Source organism: Cuculus canorus, chromosome 1 (assembly GCF_017976375.1).
Source record: "Cuculus canorus isolate bCucCan1 chromosome 1, bCucCan1.pri, whole genome shotgun sequence".
Lineage (NCBI taxonomy): Eukaryota > Metazoa > Chordata > Aves > Cuculiformes > Cuculidae > Cuculus > Cuculus canorus.
Window position 1 is genome coordinate 199,348,384 of NC_071401.1, and position 16,905 is coordinate 199,365,288.

The 16,905-nt window shown below is 38.2% G+C and overlaps 1 protein-coding gene across 4 annotated transcripts in view; it reads right to left on the bottom strand.

Moving 5' to 3' along the window:
- Window positions 1-16,905, bottom strand: part of SEMA3D (semaphorin 3D) — a 144,251-nt gene that overhangs the window by 61,994 nt on the left and 65,352 nt on the right. For all 4 annotated transcript variants that reach the window (XM_054067677.1, XM_054067693.1, XM_054067684.1 and 1 more), the window contains exons 4-6: window positions 7,088-7,150; window positions 5,255-5,374; window positions 1,034-1,127 (exon numbers count right to left, since the gene is read on the bottom strand). In XM_054067677.1, coding sequence (XP_053923652.1) covers window positions 1,034-1,127; window positions 5,255-5,374; window positions 7,088-7,150 — 277 coding nt within the window. The remainder of the gene's footprint in view (window positions 1-1,033; window positions 1,128-5,254; window positions 5,375-7,087; window positions 7,151-16,905) is intronic.

Consider the following 16,905-nt stretch of genomic DNA (forward strand, 5'->3'; position numbering starts at 1 on the left):
AGATTTAATACAGCCATCAAAGCACTAGTGTGCTACTGAAATTAGTCAATGCAATAATAAATCATGGGAGGGCTATTGCATTTTAAAAAGAAAAAAAAAAGATAAAAAAGTTAAAAGTTTCTAGAATCTCATTTTAAAAATAGACTTCACGGTCATTAAACAGTACTAGGGGTCCCTGAGAAGAATAAGCACTGGCTTTAATCTATTGTTTTTAATAAAGGAAGTCCTGGCCCTTCTGTTGGGTCAGAATCACAAATCATCTATCTTATTATCTGAGAATAAAGACTGAACATTAGTCATATTCTTTTTATAACACAGAGTGACCGATACTTCAAAGCATTGTCACCACTGCTCTTTGCCTGTAAACGAAAACGTCATGGTGCTTCACTCTTATCTTGTATTCATATGCTTGACAGACAAGTTAAATGAAAATTGTCCAAAGCTATGAACCAAACCATGACAAAAGTAGCTCTTATAGTGATTTGAAATCCAGAGGTCAAGCTGACATTCCTCAGCACCAAATGGCAGACCACACAGCACTGCAATGCACGCAGCGGGCAGATTGCACTATCTTGTTCCTAGGCTTCTAGCTTCAGAAGTGGCTACTCGAGCAAATAGAAACCTCAAAAATGTATTTATGGAAATAGTGGATGTCAGCAGACTTCAAAGGGCAGAACATATTGATAATTGAAGAAAGAGGCCCAGAAGCGCTTGGAACACTGTCCGTCCATGTGTTTTTTTTTGTCGTCTTTTTAAAGGAGAAATCACTGGGTGAGGATGAAACCACTTTCATGCTCAACTGGCAGAGGCTTCACAGTCACTCAAATGTCTCTGTTTGTGTTGCTGCATTTCCAGATCTTTGGTGTCTGCAGACTGATGGCTCCCCTCAGTTCCAAGAGCACAAACCAGCATGGGAAACGTGACTAATGCCAGAGGAGTGCCAACAATGGCATCTGCTGAGCCTCTGACTCTGGTTTAACATATGAAGCCATCACACGTCTGAGTAGGGCACCTGGCTCTGATGGTTTCTTACCTGCCATCACTGAAGCAAATGGCTGCTGAGGATCAAAAGGGCATTTCAACCTGCCAGACTCCAAGTTCTGAGTATCCAGCCGGAACACCGTTTCCTGAGAATAAACATGTATTCATTATCCTGGTGTGGCTGCAGAGAAAACTCAGTCAGATGAACTGTTCTGCTAACATATGAAGTGAAGGCGTATTAGAACACGCAGCAGTCATCTCACCATTGATGTTTACAGTCCATATCTCTGTTTTATATCTGGATTTTTTTCTTTATTGTTTTAATGTATCCTGTTCTCTCTACAGAGAAAAACAAATCTTAAAAAAAAAAAAAAATTCAGGAAAAAAAAAGACACATTGTTCATTTCTACTCAAATTAAAAGCTGGATTGTGCTTAAAAGGCACTGGCTTCTATTTGGGAAAGTGCTGATAGAGTGTGTTGCAACAGGAGACCCAGAAGGGATTCTGGCTGACTTAAATTTCTCCAGGGACTGCTGAATAATGTTTGTGGCAGACACAATTCAGCCCCTTTTAAATGAAAGCAGCATATGCTCTCTCTTGTTATTTTGAACAAGGCTAATGATATGAGAGATATCAGAATAGATCCTTCCTTGTAGTTCCCAAATACAGTGTGATTAATTCCTTGGTCACAGAACAAAAGCATAGAAGAAGATAAAACAAAGAAATTATTTAAAAACTATTACTGATGTTTTCACTAAGCAATCAAGAACTCAATTATTGTAAGCAGTAATTTGAAGTCCTACTATCGTTCTGAATTGCCAAATCGATGCTTTTACTCATTCCTTTCACAAGTTTCCTAAAAGCATGCTTAACTTGAAAACCACAGGGAGTCCTTCTGAAGGCAAGCTGATTGCTCAGAGGAGTAAAGTGAAATCTTTGAAGGTATAGAGGCTTGATTTTCAGAGTTCTGCTGCTGTTTGAGACGGGAGATTGCCTGCAGAAGTACTGCTAAGGTGCTCTCCTACCTACAGTGATATTTAAAATCCCATCAGTGTTCAGAAAAGCAAATCATTGTGAGTTTAATGTCTACTGTAGAGATATAACTTTTGAAGTCAGTTTAAAAAAAAAAACAAGCACCTCTGTGATTTAGACAAATAACTAAAGAAGAGTGAATTGATTTTAATTATTATTTGCTACATCTCCACCTTGCAAGAGAACTGTGAGTACAAATGCTAACTATTTCCAAAGATGGTCATACTGCAACAATTCATCCTTATTGTACAACAAGTTATAAATGACCAAGCCTTCCTATCTCATTGAGGTATCTCCTAAACTCTTTAGGCTCAGAAGACAAAAGCCCAGGATATTGAATAATTAAGCTCGTTAAGAGAAAAAAAATCAATTCCAATATATGAACATAAAATCCATTTCCTCCAGCACGGATATGAAACAGCATTTAATCGTCAAACAACAGTCCTTTTTATCTCACCAAACCTGTAGGATACCAGGTAAACCAAAATTTCAGGCTAATGAAGTGGGTCAGAGCACATCAAGGACAAAACTAAACTAAAAATTAAGCTGCTTTTTATATTTTTTCCTGACCTCACTATGTTACTGTCCCATTCTCATTTCTTCTAAGATGTGCAGTCTTGAACTGCTCAGAGGATCCTTTCCATATCACATGAAGTGTCTCCAAGTCCAGCGGTACTCAAGGGACTGAAGGCTTTGTAGATCAACATCATAGATTTCACACTTCACCCAGACAAACTAATGGACGCTACCAGACATTCACACAGAATTAACCTCCTGCTTTCACTTTGGTCAAAGCTTTCAAAGAAAAGAGCATCCCTTGGAGAGCTGTGGCTAATAGCACCAGTCGGACCAGCCTCTTCTTTACCAGCCAAGAGAAGTTTTGGCAATGACTTCAGCAATAGCAAGACTAGGACTTTAATCCCCTTTAATTGTGTGATCCTGTAGGGGATTTGTACTGCTTCAAAAGCAGCGTCTGCTGTGGTTTTGAGTCACCTGACCCACACTGTTTTCCTCTGTTTTCACAGCACTGGCCAGCAGACCATTGGGCAGATCCACCAGCAGCTTTCAAAGGTCAGCAAGGCACTGCCTGGTTTCACAGCCTCTGTGAGGCTATCTCAGGCCCTGGTTCTCCCAGGCATCCCACAGCTTTCTGTAGAGGCTGTTAATTACCTAACAGCTATTATTCATTCTTGTAACCCAAGGATGCAAAAAAAAAAAGGCAAAAAAAAAAAAAAAGACTCACAGAACGACTCTGCAATAAAAGTGCTTTGAATTCCCATGTAAGACTCCCGGCCACAGCTCCTACAACCAGGAGACATTTTCAGCTGCCTGTCAAATTCCTGTCAAGGGGTCTGTCTTCAGCACCCTCCTGCCATGTCACATTCATCTGGAGAGGCAGTGCAAGGACAGTGGCTGTAGGGTGTTTGGGATCCAAGAGAAAGGGAAAATACACCTCATGCCATTCAAAGCTGTTAATTCGGTAGGAGTTTGTTCTTCTAACTCCTTAGCTTCTCAACCCCTCCCTGTCTGCTTTCGCTCATCAGGTTGCAGAAGAGATGTACCATCCGAAGAGGTATGAGTAGTACAGAACACTGTCCGACCAACTATTGCAGCTGAGCAACCAGAAGGAATGCAGAAGAGGCAGGATTGGGAGACAGTGAGGGGATTAGGAAATACAATACTGGGATTCTTCTTCCATTTCCTCTCATAAGGTAATTGGTAACATCTAATTGAGACAGACCCCTTGTCTAGACTGGCTGCCGGACTGAACAATCAGACCAAATCCATAATTTCATAATGTCTGATGAAAACAGCCTTCACAAATGAAATAGTTAAAGATGCAATGGTAGAGTGGGTAAGGCATCTTGCTAATGACCCAGAGGTAAACCAGAGCTTTACTTATACTCTTGCTGAGAGCTGTTCTGTTCAATTCATCTGTGTATTTGATCATTCAGGCTAAAGAAACAGCATGATCCAAGGGATCTAAAATTTCAGCTGCTTCAACTGGAATATTTAAAGTAGCAAAGCAAAGAAACCTTAAAAATTAGTTCATTGCAAGGCCAATTATACAGCACATACCAAGCAATACCAGGAGAGTTTATGGCTTACTCGGGAAAAGAACATCGCCATACAGCTTTCAGGCGGCTTCAGTTTTCTGTAACACAGGCAGCTCCTCTGGGCTTGTCAACTAACGCACAGATTATGTGGAATAAAGTGACAGGTCACAGCCTGAGCAAGCATTAATAACTTTTTTCTTTTTTTTTTTTTCCTGTGAGCATCTGCCCTTGATTCCATATGTCAGAATAATTCCAATGTATACACATTTTAGGTTATTGCATTTAATAACATATTATTAGATCTCATTTCTTATATTCTAGGATTTCACTGAGACTCAAAGAAAAGGGCAAACTATTTCTATAGCAGTACAGAAAGCCTGCGCTACAGGCAAGCAATCAGGCAGATCACATCTTGATACTGTCTGAGAACAGAGCCAGTGGTATAAATATAGTCAAGGCGTTATACATATAGGAGTTAAAAAGAGACTCGTGTACCAAGTGGCTGCTTGACGCAACACCAAAATGCTTCATTGTGGGGGTTAGGTCTCAAACATTTACCACTTAGGACAGCAAAAAAAGACCAAGCTGCTAACTTCAGTTCAGAAATATGCCACTAGTGAAGGAAGACAACCAACATCCATCTAGTGACAGGGCTGCAAACCACCGCCAAAGTCCTGCGATGCTTGCTGTCTTTGAACTGAGGCTCAGAAGTCACCTACACTCTCTGTATTAGTGTCACACACAAGGAATAGGAAAACATCTCTATGGAGCGAGTGCATATATACATTAAAAAATAGAACTACGTGTGTCATATTGAAATCTGCATGCGTACGAGTGTGTACGTAAGCAGAAAGCATGTACAGAAATTACTTACTAGAAAGACAGACATCTGGGTTAAATGTTCTTTTCACTTAGTTAATCATATGAAAGTGTCATTACAAAGAACTCTGTGTATTAAGCCTTAGCGAGGAAAGTGCTTTGTTCAAAAGCGATGTGCACATACCAACTGAGAGAACACGAGTTCCTGTCTGACCTACAAAATCCACCATTTACCCTCTTATTTATGCAAGCTGCTGTCAGTTCATTTTTTACACACTCTCACAGTATTTTCCAATCTATGATGAATGCTAAACAAGATGAGAGTTACTCCTTGACACGTCAGGGTAGTGAGGAAATTAAATTACCTCTTTGTGAGTTCCAAGTTCAATATATCCACAGAGAGGGTGAAATGCTCCTGTGCCACAGACATAAACATGAGTTCGGTTGTAGGGCTGAAGAACTCTGATAAAATTTGCACATTCTGTCTATTGAGAAAAGAAAGAGAAAGGTTAATATTTTTGTTTATTCTTCCCTTTCACGTTACGTTTCACGTTGTACTAAGTTATAGTATTGGTGTATTTAAAATCAAAACCGCTGCAATGGATATTCTTTATTAAATAGTACAAACTCGTGATGGTTACAATATTGCCGTGGCTATTTACTAGGCTGTTCACCAATCAGACTTGCAAGTCTAATTCTGCTATAATGCCTTAAGCGATGAGAAGCTGTGTGTTTACAGCATAGTCTGAGGATACCTGCTCAGCCTGTGTTGTAGCAAACATTCCTTGTCAACAAGTGGGCAGAGGTCAAAGACCCACTGGGTTAGTCTGGCTACCAATCCTCCAGCCTTTTCTCCCAAATCAAAGTTCTGTTCAAGATTTAACACCAAAGATTATACAACAGAAACTATTGTGGTAGATTGAAAGGCTTCAGCATACCTCTAAGGTTATGTTCTGCACGAGTGAATTCTATTTGCACCTGTCACATCCTTCTAGTCACTTTTATTTGTGCATTTCTGAGTCCTACGGGATGCACGCCTCAGTCCTGACTTGGTCCTGGCTGGTCAGTAGCACAGGTGGCTGCGCTCTGCAAAACTGCTACACTGGGTGGTGAGAAAGGTTTGCTGCAGCCTTCCCCAAAATTGCATAAATACAAATACATATAACAGGCTAGTTTAGGAGGGACTACATAAGAGCTATTCATATATTCAAGCCATCACCCTATACCTAAATGAGAGGTGAGCTGCAGACAAAATGTAGGAAGCAAAAAGGAAGTATGTATGATCTATATACGAAACAAATATTTGTGCCTATGGTCCTTTTCCATTTGTCTTAGTGAAGAAACAGATCATCACAAATCGTCCATACAGATCAATATAAGAATTTTTCCAGTACTCAGTAGAGATGTTGTTTAGTTTTTATCTCCTGTAAAGATAAGGGTAGCAATAAGTTAGGATAAAAAGCTGAAATTCCTCAGGCAGACAACCGAGAGAGGGTGTTTAGAGCTGGAGTCCACCCTGGTTAACAGACAAGCTGGATAAAAACCACATGATTATGAGAGAGAAAAGGCAGAAATTTTACTATACAGCCAGGAAATGTTTACGTTTCTAGTGGGTTCTATAAAAAATGATGTAATCTATGCAAAAGAGATACGAAAGTTTTATTGTATATAGGAATACACCTTAAATACACTTCCCAAAGAGACATCCTAAAGAAGGTTTGTGGTTGCAGGGAAAAGCTAATGAGTCTGAGATTTCAGTTTGGTTTAACCTTAACTGTAGCTGTCTGCAAATTAAGTTAATTTGTACTCTGCTGTCCTTCTCTGTTTTGTTAATGAATTATAATGAAGTTACATTCAGGATATTCCCAAGAAAAAGAAGCAGTCTGATGAGAAAGAAAGGATTTCAGGGGATTACTGCTTGGGATATATTTTGGCGGAAAGTCCATTCATCTCTCAACTGCATTTATCACATACAAGGATGGGTTCTCATGACTGCTGCTTACATACTGGATATTTTTTCTTGGAGCATTAACATTTAAAGAAGAAAATAAAAGCGTAACATTTTTTAAATGAAGAAAAAAAAGTTTGTTAGTTCAGGAAAAAGTGTATCAACAGCTTACTAAACCATTTTGTCCATTTAAAAACACACAGATATACAGTATTCTCAGCAACAATAAAAAAATACATATTATACTTACATGGGCATCTTTCCCAGCTAATTTGCATAATTCTACCTTTTCTTTTGATGCAGGCCAGTAAATCTGTAACACAGTTAAAATAAGACAAAGATTATGAATATCATAAATTGTCCTGTGACTGTAGATTAAATATTTCCTTGAATGAACAGTTAACACAGATTTATGCATGTTGAAGGAATTTGCATATACATGGAAATGAACATGACTTTTAGCAAAGAGTTCCATTACAAAACGTGAAGAGGCTTTAAATCAAAACCCCTGTTCTTTGTCCATTTCTTCAACTAAGTATTTTTTAAAAGTATGTACAGCCAATAATCTGGCTGGCACACCTTTTCACCATTACAAATAGTATGTTTTTCTCAAAGGTATGAGTCAAATCATCATGAAACTAAACTTACTGTAAAACAAGGCAAATTACATTTGTGGTGAATTTGGTTCAGTGATCTTGCCAAAGCCATTATAGAATAATACTTGGCTGTTACTATCGATTTTGAAATTAAAAGAAGTTTTGTTAAAAAACCCTAAAGGCAGCTTAAGGAAAATACGTAGAACATGAAGTACATTTAATAGCAATCAATAGCTCACAGTTCAAAAATGTCACTTGTCAACACTCATTGAGTTTACTGAGAAAATAGCACAGACGTTTAGAGGAGAATCACCTACCTTACATAACTTACAGCATACACTATCACTGTTTTTCTTTCTTCTTTCGCCTGCACTATGGAATTCTGTAAACTAGGTTTTGGTGCAGATGGAACCAGATTACAAATTACTATCAGTTACTGTAACCCCAAATATGTTAGTGAAGAAATATGAATGAACAACAGCTCAGATTTTGGCTCATTGATTTCAATTAAACAGCCAAAATTGGATATTGTTGATTCTATTAAATGTAATATAGAAGCTAAATATTAAGTCTTCCAGAATCACATACTAAACATAAGTATTTTTTCCATCTTATTTTGGCAAGACAAAGCTATAGCCATTTCTCACAACTAATAATAAGTGCAACAACAAATCATGTTAATTTTTGAGCAAATTTGCTTAGGAAATTGCCTCAAATTCCAGGAGCATTCAGATTACTAGATACAGATGCTTTAGAGTAGTGTTGAGTTTCCAATCACACCTTATATAAGCTTAAGTAGTGAAATATATAGGAATAAAGAATTATTATAATATGCAACAGAAAAATAATCATCATCAAGGAAGGATGCACAACTCAACAACATGCAAGAGGAGTTAACTGCTGTAAAATTTCCTTTCTCTCATTCAGCTGTTGGCACCATGTAGGATGTGGCTTGCCACATACACATACTCAGTTGTGCACTGGTAAGGAAAGTGAAAGAGTGCCCTATGTCAAACAAATTTATCATTGTCCAAAATCTACAGTCAGTGTTCTTCTAAATCTTGAAACAGTCCTTTTATTTCACTTCTTTCTCTTCTTTTCCCAGAGGAAATTAATTTCCTCTCAAGTGAATTTACAGTTACCTTTGTGATTAGAAGCTCTTAGTAAAGATAATGTATTTTAAGTTGCTTAAATTTTAACCCCTTATAGCAATGTTGCTCAAATTTTAACCCTTTACAGCAATATTTACTTAAAGCCAGAGATAAGGTAATATAACAAAATCTCAGCACTGGAGCACAAATTTACTTTCCCAGAGCATTTTCTCAAAATGACATAGTGATAGCACCCAGGTATGAAACCACAATCTGAAATCAGCTGTGCCAGTGTGTCTGGACTACACAACATACAACACCAGAAAGTAAGGAGGAACATACTGGGAACATTGCAAAGGCACTGGGAAGAGCTGAAGGTAGCACCAGTGAACTCATCTGGTCTCTGTCTGGGATTGGTCTCACTTGTAGCACTTGGCTCAAGTGTCACTGGTTAAGGAGAAGGAGTGCCTGAGGCTTAAGACATGCTGGTGAAGAAAAGCTGATGAAAAGGAACACCTGGAGGAATACAGGATCACGGATCTCCAAATACATTTGGCCAAGAAGTCTTAAGCTGAGACCTGATCTTCAGCTCTCTTGTATGTAAACTCTATGCTCAATTCTGCCCAAGATCCTTGTATCAGTAACGGAGAATGCTAGAGGTCTTTGAGGGGTTTTGGAGATAGTTTAAAAAAATTCAGGCATCCAGTTAGGTAGATGAGCTATCCCTCTGTAGCCATTTTTGAAAATGCTCAGCTCTCCCTGCCAACTACACAGACCTCTTCTTTGGAAGATCCAGTTTGATTCAAAGACATCTTCTTGAAGGCATCATGTACATTAATGGGCTTGACTCTACCCATGATTCTGGCACATATTGCTTCATGGGAAATAGTGTTTGTCCTACAAGCCAGAACAATCAGGCTGAGATATACACCACCCCTTTCTTATGATAATTGACCACAGTCAATTATCACAGAAAAATCAATTGTTTTACTTTCTGGCTACTCAGCAGCCTGAATATTTAGCATTATACAAAGCCACATTAGACAATGAAAAGTGAAGCTAAGTGATCCAACTTTAAAAACAATTTGCAATTATATATGAGGGAGTTAAAGTGATATTTGTTTGCCTTCCATGTGAGAAATGAGAGCTTCCCAGAAACTGTCAATTCTAAATTGTAATAGGTCATGAAAATTGCATAACAGACAATGAGCCAATGTGCTGAGCAAGAAAGCATAAACTTAATTTTTTATTAGATGACATACTGTGTAACAGTACCCCTCAAATACTGACACACCAATAACTTTACACATGTGAAAGAGTCTCACTGAATTTTCACATGCATAAGGTTATTTATGTGCATCCATGCTGATTTTTCTGTAAGGGGTGAAATTAAATCTTAGTATTATATTTTATTCAGAGAAGTTACTTAGTTTCACAATATGCAAAAGACTAGATGCTCTAGCAGCTTCTTTTATATTTAAAAGCTTTGTAGATAGTTTGATGCTTTGAATTCGGTCATTTTGTTTCATAGTTTTTTTTCAGTTCACATGCTGAATTCACAGTGGTAATATCTTATGAAACAATGCCTTTTTCCTAAATTCCTCAAAAACTAAAACCTCAAAGGAAACAAATAAGCAATATATAATAATGGTGACAACACTGACATATAAAATTTTAATATTTTTATGTTACAAACAGCACAGATTATATATATATTTCACAGCTGCATCTGTTTCTGAAATGCTCAAATATATAGGTAGAGTTACTGAATTTAAGGTAACTAGTTGAAATGCATTACATATATATTTAAACAGGATTATTTTCTTCCCTTCATCTTCAGTTTATTTTCCTTGCAAATTATCTGTATCAAAATTCCAAGGGTCAGCTACTGTCATGATTTCCCAATTTTATATTCTATAACCCAATTAAAAAAAAACAAAACCCCTTGCAAATCATACTACAACTATTTTCTTAAATTTAGACAGAAATTAGAAACTCCTAACAAATGCAAGTTAATAAGTTCTCTGCTGGCAGAGTGAAAGAAAACCTCCCAGGAGTACAAAATTAAGTAGTACATAAGTGTAGGACAGAGAAGGTATCACTTTAAAGGGTAGCTGGAAATTGATTTCTGATGAAAACAGAACATTCCAAACCACAAAGGTCCTTTTCAGATCAGGAGCAGAGTAATTTTTAAAAGTAACATTTTTCCTTCCTCCAAACATGTATTTTCACTCTAAGAAATGAATGAAAAGGGAAAACTTAATTAAAAAAAAAAAGAAATTTATTATTTAAAAACATAAATTGATACACATAAATTGATACATAGATGACATAAATACCATTATCAGTATATATAGATAATAAGTTGACTCACCTCAAGGAGTTTCTTTTCAGCTGCCCTCTGTCACGATTTAACAATATTGATAACAAGTATTTTCCTCATCTTTCTTTACCTATTCAATTTTGTTCTTAGGCTAACACTGAAACTATAAATCCTTAGGGGAAGTGACACCTCAAAAATAAAACAGTGAATTCTGATTCCAAAGAAACTGTTGAATGAAATTACAGATTTTTTCCAAGAATTATTTCTAATGAAGTTACTAAATCTGGGATGATGCAGGCTTCACCAAAAGAGTGGAAAAACATGCCACAATACAAAAGAGGAGGAACACAAGAAATCTAAGGAAATTACAGGCCTATTGGTCTTATTTTCATCTGTCCATAAGGCCTCAGAGCAGATTTTTAGTTAGGGAAGGAATAACTGAAGTTTCTAATGAAAATGGAGTACAGTACAAAAGACAATATAACTTGGTAAAGAGCTGTTATTCCAGCCTAAAATTGTACTTTTCTTTAATAGCATAGCTGAATTGTATGCTACATTAACGTGGCAGAGCTCTTCTTATCAGGGCTCCAACATTTTTATAAACTACCACGTGGAAACTGATTAGCTCAACCAGCAAAAGTAGGCATTATTACAAGAAAAATGGTGTGATAAGTAAAGAACTTTTGGTACAAAGTTACTCATACAGTTCTTAAAGAAATAATCATCCTATTTCACATACGCTTCAGCAGCCTTTGCAAAAACCAGCACTCTGCAACATGTGTAGATGACACAAGGCTGGGAAGCACCACTAATACAAATGAAGATCGTTAATATTATGCAGCAAGAATGAAAGGGCTACAAGGACCGTAATTATCAACAGAAGCACCACTAATACAAATGAAGACTGTTATTATTATGCAGGAAGAATGAAAGGGCTACAAGGACCATAATTATCAACAGTCAGAGGAAATGAGTATAAACAAGTCATAAATAAATGTAGATTAAATATAAATAAATCTGAAACATCAGACTGACAAGGTTCTGGTCTGTAGCAACAACTTTGCTAAAGAAGTTGCACGAAGTATCCCACAAGGCCCCTTACAGCAGATTTGGACCTGGTTATGAAAGGAATGACTGCTACATGAGGTAGTTGCTAGTGATAGCCAGGAGTGAGACCAATTGACCAGCGTGACTCCTTCCAATTTCACGTCCCTAAGATAGCCATACTCGTGCCAGCAGCAAGCACTTGAGTGTCCCATTGAGGTCGATGGCTTTCAGCAGCCCTGGGGGCTTCACTAGAGCCTCTCATGTGCTTGATGCTGCACATGTGCTTCAGCACTTCTCTATCAGTAATCTCTGGTACGAGAAAACCCAAAGTGTTTTATCAGTGGTTCATGTAACACCAGCAGTACGTGTCCGTATCTGGAGTGAAGGACATCAGCTGATCAGCGTGTCTCATAATACCCACTCATTGAATTTGCATCTTATGACAAAAGGGATTGCTTCCTTCCTATTTTGAAGGAATAAGAGGTGGTAGAAGCACTTGAAGGAAAAACATGCTTATTTTAAACAGCTACTTTATGCAGCAAGAGAAAGCCTGCATTCTTCCCTTGTTTCATTCTATGTGCTAGATATTTGTTCTATTGATACCTGAGGGAATGCAAGCAATAAAATTACAGCTTCTTCAGCTTCCTGGGCATTAAAATGTCCCATTAAGGCTTTGTGAATCGTGTAGATCATAACTCAGAAGTTTAAGCTCATTGGTATGAGCAAAGTCCTCATACGGCAGTCCCAACTGCAGCTTCCAAAGAACAAAGCCAGATTGAGCTGTAAACTCATTGTCACAGTGGCATATGCAATACTGTCCTCCTGAGAAACTCTTCTCCATGAGAAACTACTCCCCTGTGTGAAGGGGAGAAAAAAAAAATGGGGGGGGGGGGATTCATGACTCAACCCAATGTGACCATAAAGTCAGTACGGTAAAGAGGGCAACATGATCCAAGAATGCCAAAGGGAACGAGGCAGTCTAATCCCAGTTTTGCCATTGCCCTACTATACGTGACCGTCAGATCTCAATTTTCCCACCCATAAAACAACAGTAATGTGACTTTTTCCCTGAAGAACTTAGTAATTCATGGCTGAAAAATGAAAAGCAAAGAAAAACACTAAGATCAAGAAACACTGAGAAAAGATAAAACAGTGACACACTGATAAGTCTTTCACACTGCTACATAAGACAATATCATAAATATAACATCCTAGTACAATAAGAGTGGGTGTTCATGGATTGTTTCCTGAAAACTAGGATATTTGTCACTTCTTTATACTCACTCCAGGCCACTGCACTAGAAATTTATCGTATTTCCCAATAAAAACTGGAAAGAATTTCATGCTTTCTTAGTATTATTTTGCTGAAAACAGAGTATTTTAACTAATGGGAAAAGAAGCTGATTTTAACATACCATGTGTGTATACCAGTTGCTCTCTAAATACCTCACATCTGTTGCATTCATATGTGTGGTATGGGAAGTCCACAGCTTGAGGAACTGGTCAGATTGTTCTCATATGTAAATCCTAAGAGGAAGGTTACCCTAAGCACTTCTTGTAATTGACTCCCATTGTACTCGCTGTACTCTGGAATTCAATATTTTAAAGTCATCAGCAGACAAAGGAAGTTAATACATTTGAGTTCCTTAGCTGACTTTCTCCCTGTATTCGAAACCTAACTAGACAGTCTATAGAGTCAGATTTTTCCCATAGCTTTCTTTTTAACAGTGTTATGTCAGAAACTTATAGGTTCCTAAAAGTAAAGGATGTATTCTCAAATCTTTTTTGTATCTGCCCCAGATCTTCCTTTTTCTAACAGGTACTCCTACATCCGACATGCTAATTCCTGTACTTGAAATACACATCCAAACAGATATTTGATGAGAATATTAGCAGAAAATTAGATCTCTGAAAGATATAATTTGATATGGCACAGGGAGGGGGAGGGAAGAGAGGATATGAGGATCAATTCAAAGTGATTTACAACACTGCGGGAAGCGCCAGTGCCAGCATATGGCATTCTTTATTTTCATGGTGCTGTCACACTGAGTAAAATGCACTGGAAGTCAGAGGGAAATAACAGTTGTGCATTTGGCTGACATATTCACAGACTTGTGGTAGCTTAAATTTGGCAAGTGGCAGTTAGAGTGAAAACTCTTAATAGAGGCAAATGGGCTTCTTATATTGCATCTGTATGAGACAAAGCGAGATCGCCACATACCACCGTTCTCCTTTTAAACTGTGATCCACTCTCCAAGACAGCTTAAGAAGTAGCCAGTGTTTTTGGCACCTAGGGGTTTTCTGAAAAGGGCACTTTCACGTGTACATTATAAGCATATGTGAAAGCTTATGAAAATAGACCAGATGCTGATTTCATTTACACTGGATTAAATCTTGAAAGGCTTCAATGCTTTTACACTTCATTTTCCACAGTGTAACCACAGTAGACTTCTGACTAGCGTCTGTTTCTCCTAAAAGGAAACAGTACACCAGGATTTTTAGCCTGCTCTGCTCCTGACATCTTTATCACTTTAAACTGAAGACAAATCCTACCTTTGAAAAACTAAAAGCCCGATATGAGCAAGAGTTTTCAGAGAGCAGGATACTGCCTGATCTTTATACCTAAACACATGTGTAAAATAAAAATGACAACGGATGTTTATGGAAACATAGTTCATGGCAACAATGCAAAAGGAAATAACAGAGACACTCTCTTCCACCTAGGATTTCTGTCATTCTGGTTACATACTGTTTTCTTCACGTCTTGCCCTGTCTGTTTTTTTCTGTCTGTAAACACTGTTTAAAAGCTTCCGCCTTGTCCACACAGGTGCCTAAACTAAAGTACATCAAACAATTGTATGGGCTCCAAACAGTTTTCAGAGGTTCAATGTAAGCACTACGTAGCTTCATGAGAAGACTCCTCCAAGGGCTAACAAGCACAAAGTTATCACCACTGTCTCTGGAAGTCCCTCACCTGAAGCACCATTACAGCTTCTTTCCATCAGTGCCCACTCTGGGAACTGGACACCGAACTATAGGGATACCCAGCAGAACCAGTCTTGTTATGTTGTAAATGGTAGGTAAGACTGTTTCCATTACTATTCATTTTGGGAAGAAGGGAAATATTCTGAAATAGGTGGAAAAGAGTATCCCGTGAACTGCAACACCCAGAAAAGGTCCCTTTGTTTCAAAAGCAGGGCCCTTAGTATGAATTTAAACATTGGAACTAATTCCCCATGCGTGCAGGGTGACACTCTGCCCCTGTCAAATATCCGCTTCCCCTCACTTCTTTCTTAGAGCTTTTTCTATTCACAGAGACTGAGAACAAACCGTGATCCCAGATAGACTCATGACCATCCTCCTCTAGTTCTATTGGGTTTCTTCTAGACTTTCCTTGTCCTTATGCTCCCACTTCTAGAACTTTAGATAACCCCAGTGGTTTCATGTGACTCTTTGGCCTCTGCTGGTATCTCCTGGAAAGCTTTTTTCTTCTGACAGGTCAAGAAAGCTTCACCCTCAGACAATCCACAGGTTTTTGCGAACAGGCAGAAAACTAAATTCATGTGACATACAGAACAAGCAGCACATTTGGTTAGGAAGGGCCAATATCAGTGTTATTGTGTTTCAAGGCTGCAGTAAGCCTCTCCAACTCTCTGTATATTCCTGAGATGATGACAAGGACCAAAGCCTCCCTTCAATGCTGGCTAAATTCCCACTGGTTCTGTTTCTAATTGAGATGACACTTATATAGACTGACGGAGGTTTCCCAGCACAAAGAAGGTAAAATTTGGCTCCTATATTTCAAGTGTGCTGTTTCACAAATTCACATGCGTATTTATGTATGTGTTCACCTTCATACAGAAACAGGTGGGTCACACTGCAAATATCGCTCAGTGATAACAGCGCTAATATATAACCCTACTTGGAATGTTGGTAAGCACTGCAGTTATAGATAGGTTCAGAATTTCATTGCAGCTATTTCATAAGCATTTGCCTATATATACACACACATATATGCATCTTTTACTGTGAAATACAGATAAAAATCAATAGAAGAGGGCACTAAAGGATAAGTTAAAAGCCACACCTGGTAATGCCAAAAAAAAAAAAGCAACTACAAACTAAGGATGCTCAAAGCGATGATAATTTGTGACCCTGTGCCAATACATGCTGGGACAGATGAAAACAACTTGTTCCAAAGCTGCCATTGGGGATCTGACATGTTTATCTATTTGGCCCACATGTGGCTGTGTCTTCTAGCACTGACAGCTCCTGCAGGTTGGCAGCTTTTCAAAAGTTTGTCAGCCCTTGATAGCATTCCTATTCCTGCAGAGATGGGCGGGTCGCACTGCGGATTACACAGTGATAATAGTGCTGACATATAACCCCGCTGCACTGTTAGCGAGCACAGGACTTCCAAAAAGGTGCACCACTTCTTTGCAGCTATTTCACAAGTGTTTACCCAGCCAAGCATATTTTGTATTTAGTATCTATTTAGTTTAGGGAGAAAAATAACAAAGGCTTTAGGCAAACTCACGAGAAAATGCTATGTACTAATCTTTCTAGCAGGATCCCAAAGCTTAGGATTCCTACAGAATTTCTTCTCCAGCTTTACAGACATTCATGCTATTAAGCGTGTTTGTTTTACACTGCACTTCTACTGCTTATGGTATAGTTGTCTTCAGATTTATCGTCCACATTCGCAATGCCCTGATAAATGTAAGCTGTTGCTCTTTTCTGCTCCCTTTTGCAGAACATCTTTATTTTACTCATAGGAAGGAATTGAGTGCTACAGTTTATAAATAGCCTGCAACACTTGTCAGACATCTAAGGATCTTTCAAGAATAAACTATGGTACTCCAAAATGGTATTCCTGCAATAGCAGCTAAAGGTTTCTATTTAGGACAAGTTCACAGAAATTATATCCCTCTACAGAAAGATGATTATCCTTTGCTAAGCTTTAGATATTCATAGACTGCAACCATTTCAGCTTTCTTCATTTGTCTTCCAT